General features: G+C 38.1%; 1 protein-coding gene and 1 long non-coding RNA gene across 2 annotated transcripts in view; one reads left to right on the forward strand and one right to left on the reverse strand.

Moving 5' to 3' along the window:
- The window catches only part of LOC105273970 (tRNA dimethylallyltransferase, mitochondrial), a 41,040-nt gene extending 23,986 nt beyond the window's left edge, over positions 1–17,054 (reverse strand). The window contains exons 1-3 of the mRNA XM_011316735.1: positions 16,892–17,054; positions 8,918–9,055; positions 8,170–8,555 (exon numbers count right to left, since the gene is read on the reverse strand). Coding sequence (XP_011315037.1) covers positions 8,170–8,555; positions 8,918–9,055; positions 16,892–17,032 — 665 coding nt within the window. The 5' untranslated portion in view covers positions 17,033–17,054. The remainder of the gene's footprint in view (positions 1–8,169; positions 8,556–8,917; positions 9,056–16,891) is intronic.
- The window catches only part of LOC105273971 (uncharacterized), an 89,493-nt gene that overhangs the window by 25,509 nt on the left and 44,798 nt on the right, over positions 1–19,186 (forward strand). The gene's annotated exons all lie outside the window — the stretch shown is intronic.

The raw sequence follows: 19,186 nt of genomic DNA on the forward strand, positions 1-19,186 counted from the left end.
AGGGGAGGTCATAAAAAACTTTTTTCATTGTAGCCTGGCTCTGGATTAATGACTTGGGGAAAACGTCCGGAAAGAACATAGTTCGACGATAACGATATTGCATTTTATGACTCGACTCATAGTGTCCACGGATATTAGTCCAAAAGTGTCGCTGTAAGTGTAGCTATTGTCACTGTCCAAAACATGACATACAAAATACGTTTTCTATCAACTGGAGGTGAGAATAGGCCCATCGAAAATAGAGATTGTCTTCCGTCGTCGATTTCCTCTTCTCAATGAATATACGTAGGAAAAATCATGTGGATCTCAGACATTATATTGCCCATTGACTTTTAGGATTTTAAAACGTGTTGTCTAATGCCGACAAAAAATGGAGACATGGGGGGAAAACAGGGAGAGAAAGCACAAAATCAATGAGACAGATAATTTTGCATGTGGGAAAGCACCGGTTAAGGAGCTGAAACATGTGATGTATAAAATGCCTAATGAACTGGACGATCGGTTGCACTCTGTTATTTCTGAATGGACTACAATTATCTAACGTAAAGACCGGTTTTTCAAGATGCTAAACTAATTTATTCAAATTTATATCTCTCTCTCTCGCTCTCATACTTTTTTTCCTTACTTTTTGCTCATAATCATTAAATATTTTCAATGATTTCATGAGCGATAAGTTTTACGAAAAATTGGATAATGCGTTGTTGGAATTCAGTGGGATATTGTATTGGCAGCGAATTTCATTGGACTTCAGCCACCTTGGCACGTGCCTCATAACAATGGATTGACAATGGCTTGATTCACCTTTTATCTTCAGGATTTTCACCCAAAACCTTACCACTCTGCGTTATTTCGATTTTTTCCTAGATCTGAGCTATACGTTAATAAAATACGTTAAAAAAATTTCAACCGTTCTATCCATTATAACCCATCTGTCTATACATCTGTATTAAAAACTCAAACTTTTGAAAAAAAACGATGGTGATATTTTAAATTATTTTTGAATACTTATCTGTGCATTTTAAGTGTGTACGTATTCAAGATCATTTAAATATCACATGATGATCCAAAAATTCGTCAATTATAACAAAAATGGCAGGACCTATGTACAATTTACATAATGACAGCGCCCGTCCATGTCACCCCAACGAATTCCAAAATGAGAATTATGAAAATGCAATTATCGCATAGTTAAGATCGTTATGGAATTTATCCGCACACGCCCTAACTCCACGCCCCAACCAATGCGTTTGCGCAATTCATCCTTTTGTGTATGTATTTTAATTCATGCTATGAAGCGAATTCGAAAGGCGCGAATAAAATGAACATGGCAGTCCGAATGTATGCATTAACATATTTTTTTAATTTGGAAATTCTTTGGTCAATTGTCGAGGCTTATCAGCATATCGAAATACACTCGAATCAAAGGTAATTCGAATCGCCTTTCATTTTCACTCGACTCCACTCAAGTATTTTATGTGAATGAGAAACAAATAGTTTTCGTATTATCTTACGCAGAGTATTATTTAGGTCAACGGGGGTATCTGAAATTTTGCTGTTGAGTATTATAAGATAAGTGATAGCCGAGAATCACGAAACAATGGTCGAAGGGCAGGAAGGAGACCAAGAATGAAAGGTGTGAGAAAAGAGTATGGAATACTGTCAGTGAATGATATCCCGAGGAAGGGTCGGACTTGGCAGGGACATGTACTACTTCCTGGGTGGAGTTAATGAAATAAGAAAAAGAAAATTTAAAAAAGCGACATAATGCAGATCTGTGATGTAAGGGGGGATAAATTTCACACAAGCTCCAGTTGGAACAAGTGGGAACAAGTCGTCTGACCTCATGAGGTATCCTTACGATGCCATAAAAAAAAAGCCAACTGGCAAAAGAGAGATAACAAAACTGGCGCGTGAAGCACCTCGTGGTAGAAATTTCTTGGCAGAACATCACAGAATTTCGAAGCAGGTGAATGATCTTGGGCAAATAAATCGCGTGTATCAAAATTCTATTCTATAGATGAAGAAACATTTTTTTGGTGTCCAAATTCGCAAAGATTTCAGATTCTAAAACATGACTAAGTCATTCTACATTCGGAGAAACATTTTAGATGGATTTCAAACTTCGTTTTAAGTTATATATTTTTTCGTATGTTTTTTATTCAATTTTCGAGCCTCCCCTTTAATATTTTTTCCGTGAGAATTTATAACGATTTTGAAAGATTTTTTTTTCTTTGTAAGGAAGTCTTTGACTGTCACACAATTGTCAATACGGCTAATATCTAATTAAAGAATAGTTTTTTGAATGTTAATATTGAGTTTTATTCGCAGGGGAAGAAATTGTTATAAAAAATATTCGTTATATACTTTAGAAATTAGTAATGTAAAATCACACTTGATGTTAAGCTCGGCAGGTACCGAGTCGAGAGGCAAAAAAAACTCTTTTTAAAAAGAAAAATTATGCAGAGACTATGAACAAAATTATCTTTCCTCCAATATTTTCTTCTTTTCTTTTATTTCAAGCAGGAAGTGATAACTTTAACTAAATTCTGTACTTCTACATTCGTAACAAGACTCGAAACAATGACAATGACTAACTAAGAAGATAAAGTAAGGAAGTTACGCTATTTCATAAAATTCAAGACACTACTAATAAAAATATAAATGTTCAAATGGTAAGAAAGACCACCGTCTTGAAAATAATTAATCCATTGCATAAAGAGAGGGAGAAGATGATTATTGAATTTCGATGGATGAAAACATCATCGAAAATAAATACGACTGGCGGATTTTGTCAAAACCGAAATAGTGTACACACTCTGATGTACTGGAAGGGCAGTGTATGTCACTCTTTAGTTTTCATTACATACTGTCTAGACCGGATAGTCGAGTGCATCTGTCACAGCGATTTGGTGATTACGAGGAGGATACGTTTCGTCGAATCGGCGTGTATTTGGAAATACTAGGAAAAATTGGATGGTACGTATAGTAGGAAGGGCTGTGGCTATGGATCGAGCCAAAGATATGAAGGAGTCGCACTGGTATCTTGTTCCGCGCACACACGAGACTCTCAAAAGCCCAGGAAGAAAGAAGGAGAAGAGAACAGAAACGGTTGTTGGCAGACATTCAAACGGTGATTGCAAGGCCCTGTCTCAGCGAGGCGCATCGAGAATATTTTCTTCCATCGTTGGAGCAGCTACTCGACCAAGTGTCCGGCGTCTTTTCCCTCTTGCCCGATTCCACTGTTGCGATTGAGGTCATTCCTCTCCTCTACCCCTCTCCCCTCTACCAGCATCTCGACGCGACTTTCATTTTAGTTCTTCCTTACCTTTTTCTCCTCTCCTCCCCAAGCCACCTTTCTTTTCCTTTTTCATTCCTTCCCTATTCGGCTCCTCTCCGTCTCAATCTCTAAGCTCTTTCCTCTTTTTCTTAGGCTTTGTTTTTATTACTTTAAAATGTCGATACATACCAACACACCCTGCCAGAATCGATTGTTACGGGGCTTGGGGTCATTGACGCGCGTCTCGAGCCCTCGGTGAGGCGAAATTTAAGGGCTGAGAGGAGTTGGGAGGGTTACGAAGAAAAAAGTGCCGAGCAGCCGGCAATGGAGGACAGAAAATGACTTCACTACGAGTTGCAGACTTTCCTCGCTCCTCCTTCACATTTCAAAATGCTCTCGTGCATCTACCCTCAGGAACTTCCCAAGAGACAAGGGCAAATCCTTCGCTTCATAGGGCTGGCAGCAGAAGGGATCCGAAAAATTTAGCTACTGTCCTACAATTCCTGCAAGTAAGTGATGTTCTCACGGGATTCGTAATCGAAAAACTCCCCAGCATTATTCACTGCAAAATGATCAAGAATTTTTCGAAGGTGTTGCGAAGTGTGATGGCAATACTCTAAGGAGGACGAAGCCGATTAAGGCTTGGGGAAAGGAGCGTGAAAGGATATCGCTGGGTGTGTCCCAATGTAGGAACTAACCGTTCGAAAACTCACGGATTGATTAAAACACACTTGTGGATCCACAAGTGCGCTTACAAGTGAAAAATTGAGATAAAGATTATCAGCGAATTGAGAATAAATCGTAAATTTACTTTGTCAATAACTCGATGGAATAATTTATCACGATGAGTGATATGCATAGTATTGAGATGCCTTTCAGGAGATACTATGTGAAGGAGAATTCCATGTCATATACAGATGCACTCATCCAATGCAGACAAGTGCATCCTCTTGCATTAGTGTCGGCTCCTCATCCTTCCTTGGTTCTTAAATTCTCAAGGATCCCTTTTGAAAAAAGGCATGTAACGTTCTTTGTCAGCTTCTTTTCGGCGTATAGCTAAGCTATGCATATCATACTACGTATACAATTTTAATAAAATAATGATATCAAATAATGATGTCAAATGATAACACCAAATACGTGTGAGCCGAGGCGCGTGGAGCGCGCCATATTCGCTATTACCTCAAAAATCCTGTTGGTTGGCAATCTTTCTCTCATTCTGAAACCCTAAAACTCAATCTTCCAAAATAAAGCCATCCGTTTGAGGGGCAGCAAGAGAGATGGGATTCAACCACTGCATCAAAGAAACAAGCCTTTAATTTACACGAGACGTGGATAAGTTTATGTGCCAAAAGCTAAAGAAACCTTCTGACTTGGCTGAACGAACGACCAGAGAAGAGGAGAGAGACAGAAAAGTGTAGAAAAAGGAAGCGGTTGATCCTGTCTCATGATGACTCGGCGCCCTGTTCCTGATTCCTAGCGTTGAATGAAGCGAAACGAGATGAAAGCACGAGATTTTGTATAGGCGTTAAAATTGAGCGGGATTCGAAAAGTCCGAGCTAATTTTCACCGTGACCTTCTTCGCTTTGAAAATGTACACCTACGGGATGTGTTGAACATGCATCATGATAAAAGCCACTGTGATACGGGGATATGAAAGGAATGAAGTGGAGGAAGAGAGAGACAGGGTATAGAACAGTGTGTATGAAGAGCCACCACAAACTTGCACGCGAAGGTCAAAGGAAATGACCCAGCAGGATCGACTAACACCTGCATGGAAATCGAGGATACGGAACGGTGCGCATCTGCAAGGATTTTATGCAGTTCAAGAGGTATAAGACATGATCAAGAGAGTGCATGAATCAGTTGTATATCGGGGAAATCTCGTATGTTCATATAAAGTCATATGAGACCATTAAGAAGCTTTCATGCGCGTTGGATTAATTACACATAAATTCAATTCAGGGGCATTCTCTTTTTTTGTTGCTTCCGAATGGAAACATTGTAATTGTCCAATACTGGCCAAAAAAAATTAATTTTGCTTGGAAACGATGTAGAATGGTCTGAAATATAAAAATACAAAATTTTTGAAAAATGTCTGTTAAGAAATTGTGGGGGAACCCTTTCATCCGCGCAAAAATCGATCTTAACTTCAAATTCAGACGAGATTGTCATCTTATCACTACAACGGATGATATTGGAAGAAACGAGCTTAATTGGAAACTGAAAAATACCATTCGAACAGTTGCCAATGGATTGATTAATTCGAGTGTCTTCATGGGGGTTCTCCGTTACCTGTGCAGAATTTGAGAGAAATTTCCGTTTTAGTTCAGGTATTAATCATCGTTCTACTTTTACGAAGATTTCTGATGTGGCCTCCGGCATCCAGCCTCTCTTATTTGTCTTTTTTAAATATTGAGTAGCGTGGAATTAGCACCTGGCACGAGTCGATGAAAAATTGAACCGTCCTTTTACCGGGTGTACACTTAGTAAAGAAATCGGCGGGAGTTCGTTGTTATGGACATTAGTCAGGTAGAAATAGGAAAATTGCGAAAATGAGTGAAAAGTTGATTTTTGGTCGACCAGCTGGCCTTCTGCCTGGGTAGACCCAAATCGTCCCAAGTAATTGTCAAAGCGCTGAAGTCACCACGGGGTGGCCTAATTGACCTCCCTCTTCGTGGCTCTCTTATTCAAAATAAAAATTCACCAATAAACTGTGGATTTTGCCTGAATGAGCCTGCAATAATATTTGAAGAAAGCAGAGAATAGACAAGCAATCGGTGAAAGAAAAACTCGAAATTCTAAAAGCCCACCGAAACTTGAATGGAGCCGGCACAACTTGTATCAAGTTATTTTATCCCCTGTGAATGTATCGACAAATTTATCGGCGATTCGATCTTCAAACTCCTTTATATCATCAATAAAATAATCAAGCAGATATTTCGCTTTACATTTAAATTGATTTGCAAAAGTTGGATAGATACTGTAAGAAGTTTGTAGAGCTGAGTAAACCAGAAATTTTAATGAGGCAATTGAAATTCGTGATCACGCCACGTATGCTTTGAAGCCGAGGCCTCTTACGTATACCGATTTACATTCCAAGGTTGGGGTATCGAAAATTGTATCAAAGCTCAAGGTGTTGAGAGAGAAAAATGAAGTGGGGAAAAATTGATAACACCTGGTGGTTCTCTAAAATGAACACGATACTCGGTGTATTTTTCGAATGAACAGTCAATTAGATGAGCTTTTATGGAGGATGTAAGTGCACGCAAGTCCCCATCCTCGAGTTCCTATGCCTCTCTTTACCACACAAATGGCACCTTAATCTTTATTGCCACACATCACGAATCGCGACAGTCACCTGTTTTATTCAAGCGGCTTTATGACAGCAGTAAAACCCAACGACGAAACTTATTGCTCCTTGAAATATAACCGTGGGGGTAGAGAGGAACGAGTCACTGCGATAATCCATTGCAACTAATGACAATAATTATCGTGAATGCAGACGTACAGGCGCATGTCCGTCGTGTAGGGATTGCAAAGCCCAGAGATACAAACACACCTGTCAGGATAATGAATAAAGTGTTATAAGCCCTAGCGAGTACTAATCATTCATTGGGACGCCAAATAAAAGAGGAAATGCTCTAGAGAGGAAATCTCAAAGGTAAATAATTTCAAATAAAAAAAAACTAATAAATTCAGCACTCAAGATTACTTCAATAGCACCTGATGATCCCTCAACGTTTCGCGAGTTGACAAGATCTGTGTAAAAAATAGAAGCCACTTGATAATTGAAGTGTATAATGATGCAAGGCTGGGCTCGTGCCTAATAAAATCGCGTGCACTCTTGGGTTATGTATGTGCTCCAAAAAGGGCACTTGGCGTGAAAAACGAGTTATATTTGCATGCACATTAAGAAAGCCTACAGAGTGAGTTGGAAAAAGTTGAGCTGTGAGAAGAAGTTCCCTTAATTCGTCGCCATAAATTTGGATACAAGGTAATAATTTTTTACCATCAGTTGCTGCCGTCTTGTTTTTTCTCCTAATTTATGAGGGGAAGATAAAATCACAACTGAATATTAGTAAAGCGAGGAGAATAGATGTTACGAAAAAAAAAAAAAAGGTAATTACTATCAACTGAACGCACTATATATTCATCACTCATTGAAATTTCTACCGAAACATCACAAATCGGGGCAAAATACCACTAAGCAGTCTTTGCCGCATATAATTAGCATCGGTTACTAACTCATGTCGAAATCCATGGAATATATATCGGATTGTTTGATAATCAATCAGAATCACATCGAATAATTAATAAATTATTCAAATATAAGAACAATGGGCAAACCGAGTTCATCTATATCAAGGTCTGACATCCGGTCTATTCTCAAACAAGTGTCTCTCCTCGGGCCCTGTAGTTTCTATCCTCATTACGCCGAATTAATCTTAGTTATGTGGAGATTTGTAAATAGGTAAAGCCGCGTGGGATATATCCAGTAATTGCTACCGGGAATATTCAATATTACGCAGTGAATGGGAAGTGAATTCAGCCATTCATGTTCTATCAATGTCAATATAGCTTGAGTGGTGATTGTGATATACTGAGCATTAAGAGTTCAAACTACATCCTCGATGTTTCCTCGCTATCGGAGACAGAATAATATACTGACAAAAGTTGGCCTAAATGTTGGACAATAGAAAGACGACAAGGGCTTAAAGGGGCATTCTCGAAATTTCAAGGAGTAGGCTGACATTTACAAGCTGCACCTGGATTTTTCTCAAGAATGCACGTCGATAAATCTTACGGTGATAAATGAATTTTTCGGTTTAGGACTCCATAAACTTGACACTGTATTGTTGGATGAAATGTAGGCGGATTATGATACTCACCTGATAACTTTCCGTCTGTTGTTTGGATGCAGTCGACGTGCCATTTCCGGATCGATTTGGGACAGTCGCCTATGCAATGCCTCATTCGTTTCAATTGGATCATCGAACTTCATTTTTTTGTGGCATGTGTATGTATTGTTCGCGCATTCCTCTTTATCCGGTGGTTCTTCAAACGATTGAGAAATAATTTTAGTCTTATTGTGATCATCAGCCTCGTTCTCACACTCCCTCTTCTTTCGATCGACGAAATGCCCATCATCATGTCTCCTCGTATTCCCAGACGCCTCTGGATCCTCAACGAGAATCTGCCACAGCAGTGACTCGATGTAATAGTTCGTGCCTCCCACGATGATTGGCATCTTCCGCCTCGACACTAAATCGTTCATCTAAATCGATTGAGGAAGACGCTCAAAGCAATATCAACAGTTTTGGGATAATGACAGAATAAACACTGAGATTTTTTCAACCCCTGAAATGGATTCCAATTTTTTTTTTTTTGGTTTTTTTGTTGTGTTGCGCGGTGTGGTACAAACAGGTACTCGTTTCATTTTTTACGAGATCGAAACATTCCATGATTTTTAAGGCCCCATTCCCATATATTTAATGAATTGGACCAATTCCATTATCTTTTATTCAATGATCGCGTGTAAGAGCTAGTTTGAAATGATTTATTAATGAGGGAAATAGGTAAATATCAATGGTGAGTAAAATGGTGCCGATATATAAGAAATTTCGGTGAAAAGGATACGATCGGCAGAGCTTTCTTCTTGTAATCAACGACACAGTAGTTGACCAGTGGATCAACAACATCGAGCATATGATGTGGTACCATTGCCTTCTCCTCTTGTGTTACTTTCGCCGTAATGATGTCCAACCCTTGGTACACCTAAGATCAAAAGAATGCGTTAAAATTCCAGTCGATAACGATCAAGTTTTTCTGACAATGTCACTGGGAACACCTAATTACGGAATCGTAATAACTAAATCAGTAGCAGCTATCACACCGATCAACCGGATGACGTGGGAAATCAATGAGTGTGTACGTCCCGCTGGGATCGTCAGGTTGAGAAAATTAGTGAGAAATAATCAGTGACTATTTCACTCATGATCGATGAACCGTATAATTAGAGATCGGGAGAGTTCTGAATTTTTCATATTTTACTATGCAAATTAATCATGGAGATAAATTACAAATCATGTCTTCGGCCCCTCCTCGAAACCTCTGATGGTTGAGAATATTACACGAAAATATCGGTGAAGGTGAACCTTCATTAAAATAACCGGAAGAGATTTTCTATCACTTCTTCATTGATCTTCTATGGTTTTTATTCGAAGATATTTATTAAAAAATCGTCGATACGAGAGCTTTTACGCATATTCAATATTGCTTTCGGAGAATTAAAGCAGACCCAAAAATGAGATCAAAGCATTATTTTCTACAAATTTTCCCACCAATCCTCCAATTCGCAAATCACTTAAGAGAACGGGTTTGTCAAAGGTGGAAACCGCACACCACAATTTGATATCTCCCTGCCATACTTTCCCACCTTTTCCCTTTATTTTTTCTTCTTTTTTCACTTCATCGATTTACCTTGGTCACTGCATGGTAACACTGGTACGATCAAGTGACTTCCACTTCGTCTCACTTCATTTGTCACGCGGTCAACAGCATCATCGATCCTCAACAATTTGTTCCAAACTGCTTGCCCTGGTGCCACCGCCACCATAGGCTGCAAAGAATTCGTGTTAATCCACACAACAGACTCATACTTTTAAATTTCTCTCGGATGGTTCAGATAATTCTGACGAGTGTAACAGTATATGTAATACTATTGAGCGGAAGTATCGAAGCACGCAAAAAGTGAATTATATTTGCTAGAATTATCCCAACCATCCGAGAGGTATTTAGCTTACGAGAGTCTGCTGTGTGGATTAACACAAATTCTTTACAACCGGACGTTTAAATGCAGAGAGCATTCAGCATTGTTATTTCGAATGAAAAAACAACGAACGAGCGAGAGATTATTTTGTCCACCGGAAAGAAAATGCCAAAAATACGGTAAACTTTTATTCGACAAGGCTCGTTTCATGTGCCTAAGGCTGCTAAAGCGAAAAGAGAATGTACTACAGAATAGCATACAAAATAATTCCTAATGATTCGTTTGAAAATTCCACGAGCATATTAGCAAACAACCCTAATTCCCCTAAGAGCCGGAAGTACGTTTCGCCACGCTATCTCGCAAGGAGGATCTTAAATAGACACAAGCCCATAGGCCACGCCCCATTAGTGAGATTTGAATAAAGATGTGTCAATTGAGAAAAAAATTAAATATTGGAGAGACTCTTGCGAGAGACCTGAAGGAATAGAAGAATAAACGGGGAAAAAATAGATGAACTCCATCGATTGTAACAGTTGAACCGATTTTTCTTTTCACCTCCAACATTCAACAGATGTATTAATTAGATAATACCTAGATCAGGATGCTACAGGTGGATTACGGTTTTTAAGCTTCGAAATCCAGCATGTGATACCCTACCACTTCCTGTCAATTATACATGCCCAGCATGTCCCCGTGGAGTCGTAAGTTAGTAAAGGAGAAACAACACAATGATTGAAAAATTTCAAACAAGATAATTTCGATGAAAGAAGGTTCTCGACGGATTCCTCGAAAATGGTGAAGGGATTCACAGACAAATGATATTAGTAAACGCGGCAAAGCATTACCTTTTACCTCGTTTCTCTCTCAGTGAAGTCTCAAGATGAGACCCTCGAGTGTTATAGACCGGTGCTAAGTAAATTAGCTCGTTCAGTTGCTCTTCGCAACTCAGAGTTTCACTTCTTAATTTCTATCCTCCCTCCTTGCTTGCTTCTTCGCTGCTCTTCACCTTTTTTCCTCAATCCTTTTTCAACTCGCAACTGTTAGCCAAGCAACTTAACTGTAATCAACTTTGAAAATAGCTCATCCCTCTCGCTCAATCAACGATGAAAATGAGGCGGAAGAAATATATGAGATTACCACTTTAGTGTGTTGAGTCAAAATGTACCCATACGATTTTATAGGACGTATCACAGATTTTACATCAATAAGAAGAAGCCTCTCTTTAACTTGTCAACTATCCAGCTTTGTCACACTGGTTGTTAACAGATATTACATATTAAGATTCGGTATGAGTCATTAAAAACACACAATTGGATATATTTCAGTATTTCAATTAACATTCTGGGTTATTTGAATAGTATATCATCTTCTTCGTGACAGCCATTTTATGAACCATAAAGGGTAACCTCATCTGCTCAAAGCATGACAGGCTTAGCAACAAAATACTGACTTCGGAAGTTCTAGCTCCTATATATTCCGATGCGACAACTTGAAAAATATTACCGAAAATCCATAAAAAAAACCATCTCCAGAGGGTACTCTGTTATACTCAGGGAAGTTCATGGTTATTCTTATAGGCATCACTATCTGCATTGCACTCTTCGGTATTTTTAAAATGCTAAGTAGCGCACGTATCTCATACCCCAATAGATGACGTCACCCTTTTATAACTCGTAAAAAAAACCGGTCGTTCCTTATTATTTCCTCAACTGCTATTAGGCTCAAGAGTTTTGACCACTAAACATTAGAGAGACAGATCAAACGTTATGCCGCAGTAACAATGTATTGCCTCATAAATCAATTGAACCTGTTACAATGTACATTGACATTGACGGAAGAATATTCAGATTGAGAACTATCCGCAGACAAGTTTGTCGAAAGTGGGGGAACCCTGGAGGTAAAAACCGGTTACGTGGGAATGATCTGATCACATTTTTAACAACTCACACAGTCTCAGATTAACATTTTTATGAGATTCTTCGGACTCTGTTGGAGATACAAAGTGATATCACTGGTAGAATCTGATGAACTAATCAGGTCATTAAAAAATGGACAAGGAATTTAATCTTGACCACAGGTGGAAATATTTTACCATAACTCTGAGTATTGAAATAATTAATTTTTAAACGGCGTAATTGTGCAAATCTTGATATAATATTAGTGGTGATTCCTCGATTGTATGAAAAAAAGGTTGAATTATATTTGCTAATATAAAGATGAAAAGCCATTATTAATGATGGATTATGACACTTTTAAATTGAGAGTGATAATTATGGCGTGGAATTACTCCTCTTCACCTTGTAGGACATATAACTTCCCCTGAGTCAGTGAACAGACAGCTGAGCGTGCTGAAAACCTTTAAATTGATAGTCAAGCTGCATCTCGAGTTAATATATGTAACTTTAGTATGATTTGAGTAGTTGACCTTTAACCACCTGCATGCATATCCTCGACGGAGTAAAAGTACTTGTATCAATCGTCAACACTAGTATCCGAAGAAGAATTCGTCCAGAGTCCGATGTGCATAGGTAACTCGATAAAATGGTTACAAGGATATTCACTATACGTTCATTTATAGAATTTCTCGGAGAATAATCTATCGATCATCACGTTTAGATATCTGCATTGAAACAAGTTGACGCGGTACTTGGGGGCCCCTATTTATGTTTGAATTATACACACGAGACGCTGCACTTTCATTCTATCCCATTTTCTCATTAGCCGTAACAACCTGAATGCTCGTGCATACCTGGCAACGCCAGGACCTCGCGTATACCTCAGACAATTTTACATTTTTCGAAAATTTTCCTTGTTATTATGCTGTTAGGGTGCTCCGAATATTGCAATTATCTTCCATATGACGTACAATATGTATAATTATCATTTTTTCACATATTCATTCTGGCAAATATCTACATAAGTATTCATGATTCCGTTATGTGCATTTCAAAACATCCAGGTAACTTCAATAATTTTCCTCACACTATCTTGTGAATTCTCGGATTTTCAATCGTCAGATTTCTTACATGCACAGAAATATCCAGTACAAATTACGGAAATCAACCAATTTTTTTACAGACAATTGTTCGTTTTCTTCAGCTTCTAATCTATGTGCTCAGCGCCAAGGGGATCCAAGCACTCGGATCAACTGTAGTTTGCTGTGCTACATGATGAATGATAGGTTTTATAATTCTTGGAAATTTTTATTCAATTTTTTAGCTATAAATTGCCGGATTTCTTTTCTCTACCGACGCAGGTGCAGATGCACGAGCCTCGAAAAGGTCGTTGAGTTCAATGGTCAATTTGAGAAATTGTTTTTTGCGAGTATGATGGGAAACTAAATAACCTGAGTGAAGATTTTATCAAATTGCTCTCATCGAGAAACGCAAGGTGATGCGATAAATGGAGCAAGTACCGATTACAACCATCAAATCATAAAGACCGCTACCTTTACGAAACAATAATCGATTTACTGGTCAATGAAATCGGTAGAGAAGAGAACTATTAACATATGAAAAAACAGTCGCAAAACGGCTGCCAAATGATGAGAGTTAAACCCAATCTGTTTTTTTCTACAATGTACGACAATATCAATTTAATTTTACACTTTAGCGTGCTGTGATTTGCCGATTGTAAATGGCCGGTTCCTACACTCTGAAATATAAAATAAAGTACGCTAGTCCGGCGTAAATTTCGTGTTTCACGCGTATGATAACAAACTTCGCCTCCAGCTCGATTACATAACGCGTAAAAAAACAAAATTAATCCCCTTGGAGCGTAATATACTATGTCTTATTAAATTTGATAATTTTGAAAAATGAAGGTCTCACGCCAGTATTCTGTTAATTGATAAGATACGACAACTACACTATTCCCCATCTCATTGAATATTTGTCATAGACAACGAAATGAAGATGATGCAATCGAAAGGTAAATGGCATCTGATACGGGCAATAAACATTAGGAAACTGATATTGAAAAACAACTTTTCCTTCCAACTAATTTGAAGATAACCACTTTAGCTGGAGCGATGAATTGTGATGCCATCCAATTCATGGAGACCTGAGTTGATTTTTCATTATCAGATTTATGGATGCGAGAGAAAAGTCATTTGCACTCCTAAAAAATTTGTTAAACTTTGATATTTCTCAAGATCAATCGATGAATATAGAAAGCATGAAGAATCAACTAGCAACGTACGTAGTTATAAAATTTACTGAACAAGTATACGTTTGAAAATCCCAGCACTTGGCTTACGTACTACCGCTATATTTCGTATTCAAGGACCATAATATGTATGTATGCATGTATAGAACCTCTACTTTTTTACAAGCAGAGGTTTAATAGTACTATAAACTATCAGTGAAAAGATTCCCGCGCATTTTCATCTTCCTGTCTCTCTCGCTATTTACATTTTTGTTGCTATACGTGAACGATTAACAGTCTTAAACCTATCGACTTTAAATGGACATGCAATCAATTTGAATATAGCAATTAGTAACAAAAAATTCGTTACTTTTTATCCAGTACAGATCAACAATTTATCGACTTATCACCCGTCATTGCCATTTCGCTACTGAATTGTAGTTTTCACAGCCGTTAAATTCAAGCATCCGAAAATAGATTTCAATGACTCAACGTGACAACAGTCAAAACAATGATATTGGTTAGGGCAGTACTATTAACTTCTACAAAGTAATTTCCCAGCAAACATGACTAATTATTCACAAAAATGAGTGAAACATCTATTTCCACGGAGGTTTCGATTTCCATCGGAATCTCTCTTGGCATAGACCACGCGTGGGCGATTAGCACGTGGCAAACTATATCGCCTGGATTTCTCTGCAGACACACACACATTGTAATACATTGTGCTCATAAAATCCAAAAATAAAATGAGGAAATATGTCAGAGCTTTTGATTCTTCTAGAAATAAAAATAAACCCCGTGAAAAAAGCGGAAAAAGGTTAAGACTCAATGCTTCCGTTTTCATCATCAACTGGTCGTCTTGTATACCTCGTTTTATAAAATATGTACACATTAGGATTGTCATCATGTAAATTTCATCGCCACGCCATAAAAATCCTTGGGAATGGGTTTCAGCTCTACCACAGAGCCGGAAAACGATGTCAGATTTCGAAATTTTGCCAGGTTCGAGAATAAAAGATGTCACGCGATGTCAAGTTCTTTCGGATTAAAAATTTCAATGATATCCGCAATAGTAAATTGAAAGGAACTATAACGATTGGCTATTAGTGTTGTCATATAAAATGACTACCTGCAGTGACACTCATTAAGAGGTCGTTTTTTAAAAACTATGATAGAGGAAATTCCACGTTTAATCATATTACTAACACCGACTCGTGTTATGATCGATTGATGACACATTACAAAATTTCCTTGCATCTCTGTTCAACTGACATTCACGCATCGAATATGGTGGATAAAACCGCTCAACTAGAATATAGAGAATATAAAATTCGTTATATCCTTATCTGCCTACTTTTCCCACCAGCATCATAGGCATCATAAATAACGACCATCTGCTTAGGAGACATAATTCGTCCATTTATGTAATTAAGATACCGTTCTTACGTTAGCCTTAAGAAGATCTGATAAAAAAATTAATGAATGAGTATAAGTGGAGTCAGACGATTCGCAAACAACCGGCTAATTTTGGCCTTATACAGGCATACGTATTGAAAAATTGATGAGTGAAAGAGATTCTACCGAAATCCGCATATGCAATTGATTTACGTTTCATTTTTGCGAAGAGAAGTTGTATAGATTCGGTTATCAACCAGACCATGGGATGATTTGACTGATAGAATGATGCCCTGTGCTCAATCCAAATCACATGGGGCAGCTACAAAAAATTTGGATAAAAGTATGATGCGTGATAAGACTCTGTTGGGTAACAATCTCTAACACAGGCACAAGTAGAGCAAAATCACTTGGTGGTGTCTTACTCTAAGATGTTTACACAAATGAAAACTTTCATTCTCCATTTCTTCGTGTGTGCCCAGAGAACGTTATTAATCGGGGTTTATGTATACCGACTAGATAAAATTGCGTCCAGCTCATGTGCCTTAACAAAACTCGATTACGTGACGCTTCGAGCAAAATCGTGGCACGTTTCAGTATTAACGTAATCAAAAAGCAACTGTGCTGATTAGAAATGCTCTATCGCTGTTTAGAAATGTTAGTGAGCCAACACCCTCTTGAAACAATTCTCACAGCTGTGCTGGGATAAATACTAATAACAGCATCTGAGAATTTTCTTGCGTCATTGCAATAAGTATTGTTATTGAATTCCACTAACTCTACTACCTCTTCAGCAGCGAATGGCGATAAAAAATTTCACTCGCAAACTGAAATAACATGAATCCCCAAATCCACACTGTTTGTCTCCAGTCTCTTACATATTTGTCCATCATCATGAGTGGTCGTGCATTGATCAAATATTTACGAACACTTGTATTTGATGATACGGTACTAAGTTTACGGAGAATCGGTGCATAAAATTGTGATGAAGAATATAAATAAAGCGTTACGTATGTAAGAGACTCGTAGCACAACTGCTACTTCAATTCCTATATATGCTATTTTTAAGCGAGATTTTTAGTAAAGTGCAAATAATGATGGTGGGCCATACTCTTAATTATTGAGTAATTTCCACAGATCTAGTGATATAGGATATAGTAAAGATTATATGATATGATTACCGCTCAGCTGTGTCGGGGTGTCGAGCCACGAGGTGTCGTAAGTATAACCTCGAAAGCACAACACGAGACACCAAAATATTCAGTGGGCTGTTTTATTTATTAATTAACAAATCTCACCTGCATACTGTCAGCGGATATTATTTCCCCGGAAAATTTACGGGCCAATTCGATGCCCAATCGGGATTTACCCGTTCCTGTCGAGCCGAGAATAACGAGAATTTGCACACGCGACATATCAAACTCTCCTGTATCCACCATTACTGGATCGTGCACTACAGTGCAATGTATTTGATATAAGAAAATGTCTGCTCACTAGTCACTCGATTAACAACACTTTAGCGCAGCTTATCCCACCAGACACCTCGTCGTCGTACAGTTATTCACTTGATTCAATATGGCGTTAAGTTGGTGTTTATTTTAACAGGCACTTTGTGTAGTCCAAGGTGCGCACGAGTTTTCCATCCCCAGAGCATTGACGTTCAACTGACAGCTGAAACTGCGCATGCGTCAGCTGCTCTTAGGTGTATATTTTCATCATGATTGTTCCACCACTCCAGTAGTTCAATTCGCTCAAATTCCATTTAGTTCGATACTCCCGAATTACTCAACTGCACTCTCCACTCGACAGGAATATTTTATAAACCACTTGCCAATTGGTCATATCGCTATGATACATCCAATCTGGGAAAATCCATTGGAGAACGTTCATTTGGCTTTAGGTGCTGATTTATACATCGTTGGATTACCCTCATGCTGCTGATTTTTTCTCATTTTTATTTATTTTTCATCATTCGGTGGAATCGGTTATCAATTTATATTTTTTCAATTATCATTTTTTCGTCAAATCAAATATCATAGTCTCAGTTCTTAGTGAAGGTATTTTTTATTTCTGTGTTCCATAGTTAGCTAACGAAAACTCAATTTGAATAATCACCTCTTCGTGGTTGTTCTATCTAATTCATAGAAATTGATTCTCTAAGGCAACTACAAATGAGCTTATAATGTGTTTATGTACCGCTTGCGTTTCACATTTTACCTGGAAACACTGTTTATTTACATAAATCCTGTTTAGCTTCTCGGCAATCTTATTTCACGTATCAGTTTTTCTCTGTATAAATTTATTCCAATGAATCAACATGTTGCATAGCGATTGACGCCTGCTGCAATAGGTAATGAGTTTTCCTCGATTTTCTGAGAAAACTCAGAATAAAATTGAATAACAGAATGCACATTGGAGTTATCCTTATCCCCGGCTTGTTCAATCCTGTAATTATGCATGTACATCAGCCGACTGACCGCCTGCTTATTAATTTAGGCGTTGCACCACTGTCACTGAATATTTCACATCGTTCCAAGTTAAAATTGCATCGGTGACAATGGTATTCCGGCAGTCTGACACTGACTGACATGCGATGATAATTCTATGAATTAATTTGCATGCCAGTTGGAGTGATGATTTCCACTGATACAACCAGATGCTATTTTGTGTGACACATAGTCGAATCGCGAGAACCAGTCGAAACATTTAGATACACCGCTAGTGATAGCCGATAAGAGGATTAATGGAGCCTGAAATAAGGCCAATTGATTTCGCGTGATGCAGAAATTCCCCGGTTGACAGAAATTAGTGCAAAAATAGATTTAAGGATGGAACATGACATCACGGCAAGTAATTTATTGAACAAATAAACACTACAATTATTACCGAGAGTGTCGTAATCCTATATCTGTGTATTTTTTTTTCTTTTTTCATCCTCAGAAGTTTTATAACACAAATTACTGTGACTATAATGACAGCTCTACTGTATACGTTTGAAGAATAGTATTAAAAGTGAGCTGACGCGACACATGGCGTCTGTAGCATCCGGATCATTAACTAGACTCATTTACACATAATTTGGTAGTGACTGTATTTATTAAGCAGCGTCAGGTTTTCCCAGATGATTTTCCAGTGGAGAATTTAACACGAATTTCATACCAGACGGCCCAGAAACCAAAAACCAGAAGTCAGAGCCAACTTTAACTCCCCCACTTTGCAAATGCTGATACATTCATCACAGAGTCGAGATACTAGACGAAAAGGTACGATAAAAAATTAATGAAATAACGAGAATGATACTTTACGGAGGGAATGTAGTAGCTTATGTATTCATATCGCCTTTTTAATGTGTAAAGCCAATACAACTGTGATATGACGTTCTCACGCATGGAAGTTCAGCTGTGCGTTTATCTTGAATGGTGACCCGATAGCACTGACAGAAAAGGGTCTCCTCGATGTCTTAGTTCCCTCGGTTTTTTCAACCTCATATCGCTTATAATATTCGGTTGATATATTTGGTTACTTGATATTCTTTTGAGAGGTTTTCAGACTTTTAAGCTCCAGTCTACAGGCTCCAGGCTTTTGATCACTCA

The sequence above is a fragment of the Fopius arisanus genome, unplaced genomic scaffold (assembly GCF_000806365.1).
Source record: "Fopius arisanus strain USDA-PBARC FA_bdor unplaced genomic scaffold, ASM80636v1 scaffold00008, whole genome shotgun sequence".
Taxonomy (NCBI): domain Eukaryota; kingdom Metazoa; phylum Arthropoda; class Insecta; order Hymenoptera; family Braconidae; genus Fopius; species Fopius arisanus.